Source organism: Rattus norvegicus, chromosome 1, assembly GCF_036323735.1.
Source record: "Rattus norvegicus strain BN/NHsdMcwi chromosome 1, GRCr8, whole genome shotgun sequence".
Lineage (NCBI taxonomy): Eukaryota > Metazoa > Chordata > Mammalia > Rodentia > Muridae > Rattus > Rattus norvegicus.
The window spans coordinates 3,717,433-3,722,726 of record NC_086019.1 but is presented as its reverse complement, the minus strand read 5'-3'; the positions used below and the strand labels follow the sequence as shown (position 1 = coordinate 3,722,726).

The window sequence follows — 5,294 nt, the reverse complement described above, 5'->3', positions numbered from 1 at the left end:
CTAAAAAATAGATTAATATGTACTCTGTCAGGGATTTGGACATTTCTTATGCAGAAGGCAGTTCTACAACAGAAAGAAAAGTGTTAATTCATTTTTGACTCATTTACATGAATGTTTTACCAGTGTGTGACCACATTATGGTTGTGCAGTAACTATGATGAAGAGAAATGTGAATCTAATTCCCTGCAGCCACAGTTATAGAAGGTTTTGATCAGCCAGACATTGTGGCACAAGCTTTTAATCCCAGCACTCGAGAGGCACAGGCAGGAAATCTGTGATTTTGAGGCCACCTTGATCTACAGAGAATGTTCCAGAACAGCCAGGGCTATACAGAGAAACCAAACAAAAGAGAAGAAAATCTGAGGAGGGGAGCTGTTGTGTGAGTGCTGGGAACCCAGTCTGGGTACCCGAAAAGAGCAGCAGGTTCTTTTAACCTCTGGGTATCTGTTCACCCCCCAGAAGATGCTTTTAATTAGAAAACAGTTTTTGATTGCAGAACTTCCCAGAAGCTCTTAAGTTCTAGTGTCACAGAGCTAAGGGGAAAGCTCAACCATCCTTCCCCACACCATTGTAATTGTCTTCAGTACAGAGAAAGTAGAAGGAAGGAAATCAGGCCGTGAAGGGGGCGATGACCATGGAGCAACAGTGAAGGGGTCACAGCAACAAGCAGTGGGACAGGAAAGAACTTGTACCTGTGCCAGGGGATGATGCTGAAGGGACCTGGAGGGGCAAGAATGAGTCTGAGATGGAGAGGAAAAGAGGAAGTGAGGGAGAGGAGGCCGGAAGCCTGAGGGAGACTGAGGGAAGGTCTCAAGCTAGAAGAGAAGCACAGGAAACCAGTACACCCAATATTTAGGCCCACCTACTTTAATGATCTCATGTGGAGGACCGCCCAGAAGTGACACTGCATGTGTGCATGGGCGTGCCACCTCACTGGGTAGGGACTGGCCCGGTATAAATTTCTCTGACTCTGGTGGCAGGCTGCATCAGATCAAGGTGAAGGCACCAATTTTATTCTGTTTCTTTACTCTGTTCCCAAGGGACTCTGAGGACCCAGTTACTGGTGAGTGAGATGAAGGGACTGGGAGATGAGTGGGGTGTGGGAGCCCTGAAAAAGTGTCAAGGCCTCCAGGCACCCAGGAGTGACATGGATCTTGGTCCTTAGGAGGGATGATCAGAGCCACAGGGCCCTGGAGGGATTTCCTTAGATAAGGACTAGGAACTTGCATGACTGGACCAGGAAAAGTCCTGAATTCACAGCCTGAATTTATTCTGAGCGGTGTCTTCTGTGTGCTGGGGTTTTGGAGGGGTTTGGGGGTGAAGGCAGGGGTGGTGGTTGGGGTAATACAGCAGATTTTCTCATTCTCTCTGCAGCTCCTGTCACACCATAGGCAGCAGGGTCTCAGGAAGGTCCATGGCAAAGGGAGCAACCAGCAAGTGCAATCATTTTCTCACTCTGAGCCTTTTGGTTCTGCTGAGCTCTCTGGACACCATGCAGGTAGATGGTGAGTTCTTGGGGTCTGCATGGAGTGGGGTTGGGTTACAGAATATGGACCTGGTTTAAGTCAGGAAGCTCACAACTGGGTTATGGGGAGGGAAGCTACAGGGCTTCTCTTTCTCTCCTTCAAGGACCAGGGGCCTTGGGCTCTCCCTGGCTCCACTCCACCCAGCCTTCACTGGTTTGAAGAAGTCAGGAAAAAGTTATGGTGGGGAGGGTGTGGGACAAGCTACACGGATGAATAGCACATCAGGCAGAAGGCAACATCTGGTAATGCCCTCAGCATCATTGCAGTCTTCAGGGAGCCTAAAACCAATCACCAGGCTGGCTATGCTGGGAACATTTCTGGGTTAAACATTTTGAGATGTGTGGGTGGCCCCACCCATCAACTGGGGGCCATGCTTCTCTACTGGTGGGGGTCACTACAGGTTGTATCTCCCCTTTGTTGGATATTTCGGCTAAAGTCATCACCATTTGGTCCTGGGAGCCTCTTGCTTCCCTGGAGTCTGGGACTTTCTAGTGGCTACACCTAGTTCCCCATCCTCCACTGCTCCGTGTGTCTACTCAATTTCCTGACCCTCTGTACTTCTCTCCTGTCCCTTCCATTGCCTGCTCCTGCTCCCCCTTTTCCCTCCCTCTCTGCTCTCTCTCCCAGACCCCTCCCGCCCTCTCCCTCCAGTTATTGTTTTGTTCCCTGTTCTATGTAGGAGTGAAACAGTTATACTTTGGTCTTCTTACTTCTTAAGCTCTGGGAGTTTTCTTTAAACTACCACTATACACATTCACAGTGGCACCGAGGCATTGTTCCTGAGTGACAGTCAATAATGAAGCTAGAGAGAAAGAATCACACTGCCCTTGCCGTGGTGATGAGTGGTCTCTACTTGTTGTGACCTGATTGACCCTCCTAGGAAGTCAATCTGGGTCTGTCTTTGAGCTGGCTCAGTTTTAAATTGTTTTAGGTATATTTTGATTTTATGTGCATAATATCTTAACTTCATTATGCATGTGTACCATGTGTTTGCTTCTTGCCCTTGGAAACTACAACAGGGCACAGGACCCCCCCCCCCAAAATAGAGTTACAGGCAGTTGTGAACAATCACGTGGTTTCAGGGAATAAATCTAGATCTTTGTCAAGAGCAACCAGTGCCCCATCCTCTGTGCCATCTCTCTAGCCTCACTGGTCTGGCTTTACAAGCTGGGACATTGCCTCAGGAGCTTCCCTGAACATCAGGCTCCATGTCAAATTTCCATGTGTACTATGATGCCTCCCTTCCCCCTGTGTGCTCAGATAGGTTTTCATCCCAGGAACATGGATGCTATCTGACATACTTTATTCTTTACTACCTGATAATAGTCACTAAAAGTACTTCCAAGACAAATCACATTGGTGACATATATGCCTTTCAGGAATAATAAGACAGTTAAATATGGGGTAGAATTAAGATACAGAAGCTGCTGGACTTCTTCATTAGAGGCTTCTTTTCCTGATCCATCAGAGAGATTCGGAGTACAAGGAAACTGTGACTCCTATGGATCCCTGCTCCCACTTTGGACTTCACCTGCATGTTTCTCTCACAGGTGCAGACTCTCTAAGTTGTAACTTTACTGTCAAGTACAGATCCTCACCTGGACAATGCTCAGTGAATGGAAAAACTCTCCTTTGTTTTGATGATGTAAGACAGAACTCACCTGTGTGTAAACCTGAAAAGAAGGGAAATGGCACTAAGGTGTGTGCTGATTTGAACCAAAGCCTGAAAGACATTTTTCAGAAGATGACAAACCTGGAGTCAGGGCTATTTGATCAGTCCAAGGGTGAGTATGAGACAGAATGCAAAGATAGAGATTATGAATAAGGAAGAGGAAGAACAGAGCGTATGCAGGAAGGGGTTGTGGATGTGTCTGCATGTAAGAGCTGAATATTGACCCAACCTTGAGGTACATGGTACCCAATGTGTAAGAAACAGCAAACCAAGGAGGAAAGTATACAGACCCTAAGCATGCAGAGAGCAACTGGATCATTGAGGGAGGATGATTCTATAAAGGGTGGAAAATGATGGTGTTGGGTGTCATTTGCAGGTAATCACACCTTGCAGGTTGCTGTACAATCTCAATATAATCAAGGAGAATTCATGGATGGATGCTGGACCTTCATGATTGATAGACAGTATCCCTTCTACTTTTATCCAAAAAATATGACCTGGAGAGAAAATCAGCCTAATGCTATCAAGACCATGAGTCAATGGGGGAATAACAAGGAAGTAGGCCTAAGTCTCAAGTTCCTCTCCACGGGAGATTTCAGTCAGTGCCTCAAGAAATTGTTGACAGACTCCAGAGAATTGACAAGTAAATAGTTAATAAGATGACAACAAGGAAGCATCCACATGGGGATTGGGGTATATGAAAATTTTAATGACTTCTCTATTTACTTGTAAGGATTTATGCACAATGGAAAGTTTGATAGTCTGCATGAGTCATTTCAGGTGGTCTTCCTATGTGGGGAGTCAGTGATGGCCACTAGGAATTCTCTTCCCCATCTCACCTCCCTGTAGTAGAAAATTTAAATCCTGGCCTGAGTCTTCCACTCTGACTTGATCGTAGTATTATTACAGAGACACACTGAAAGGCTTTATCGTTTTAACTACCCTCATGTAGCACAATAGCTGGGCAGCTGCCTACCCTCCAGGCTGTTAGAATCTGTTTCATATCGATAACCCCGAGCTATTGCTTACTATTTAATATGTTCCTTCTGGTCTCCAAATGTGCATGCTCTTTTGACCATTATCCCATCGCTGCTTCTCCTTACTCCCTCTAGCACCTTCCTCTAGCCCAGGGTAGCTTCTTCTTTTTAACTCCTCCTTGTAATCCTCTCTCTTCAAGGTTCTCAAAACCTCTACCCCACCTATGTCTCTTCTGCCCAGCTATTGGTTGTTGGTATCTTTATTTATCAATCACAATTAACTGGGGGTAGAGTGCAATTAATCAGTTTCGGGGTCTCAAATTAACATTTGAATACAAGCAGCTTCAAGCCCATCCACTACACCTCTCAATGTTTCTCCTTCCCAGTTGAGCAGTGGCCCAGGCTCTAAATGGCCTGCTAGTGAGCCCCCACGTCTGTGTGCATCACTGTAAACTTCCAGCCTTTTCTTGCTTCAGAATAGCTGCCCTTCCACCAGCTTTAACATCACTTTTGAAGGTTTCATTATTTTTCTCGGCACAATTAAACACCCCCAATTATGCCATCAACCAGAAAGTTCTAACCACAGGAAAAATGTTACATTTTTGATGATTCAGTAGACATTTGCTTTCTTTGATAATGGAACAAACTCTGTAAGGACATCTTAAATATACACTCTACTCCAGGGTTTGGGAAAATATTTACCACATTTGAATTCTCTGGGCTGCCCAGAGAGAAGTTACTGATCAAGGGGTGTTTTTAGCTTCGTTACTATTTTTTCCTGATGTTTTTTTTAGGACCAACAATAAAGGTACCAGATACCACCCAACCTACATCTACCAACCAGAGTACATCTACAGGGAATAGCACCCAGCCTACAGCTACCACCCATTATCTAATTATATTTGGGATTCCAGCAATCTTCCTTGCATTGATTGTGGTTGCTATGGGAGTGAAAAAAATTAGGTAAGGAAAGGGCTGTGTTCTCACTCTTCTTCTTGGTTTATAAATCAGGTAAGAACTTTGGAGACAGGTCCCAGTGGTTTGTTTAATCCAAGCCACTAGCTATTTCAGTGTCTCTCTGTCTATTAGAATGAAGTCTCAGCTTAGTCTTCAGCCCTC

The 5,294-nt window shown here is 45.4% G+C and overlaps 1 protein-coding gene across 1 annotated transcript; it reads left to right on the top strand.

Moving 5' to 3' along the window:
• The first annotated feature begins 1,414 nt into the window (after positions 1–1,414).
• H60bl1 (histocompatibility 60b like 1) lies at positions 1,415–3,849 on the top strand. Its single transcript, XM_006227608.4, has 3 exons — positions 1,415–1,505; positions 3,077–3,310; positions 3,575–3,849. The coding sequence occupies exons 1-3, from the start codon at positions 1,415–1,417 to the stop codon at positions 3,847–3,849; spliced, it is 600 nt and encodes a 199-aa protein (XP_006227670.2).
• The last annotated feature ends 1,445 nt before the right edge of the window (positions 3,850–5,294 follow it).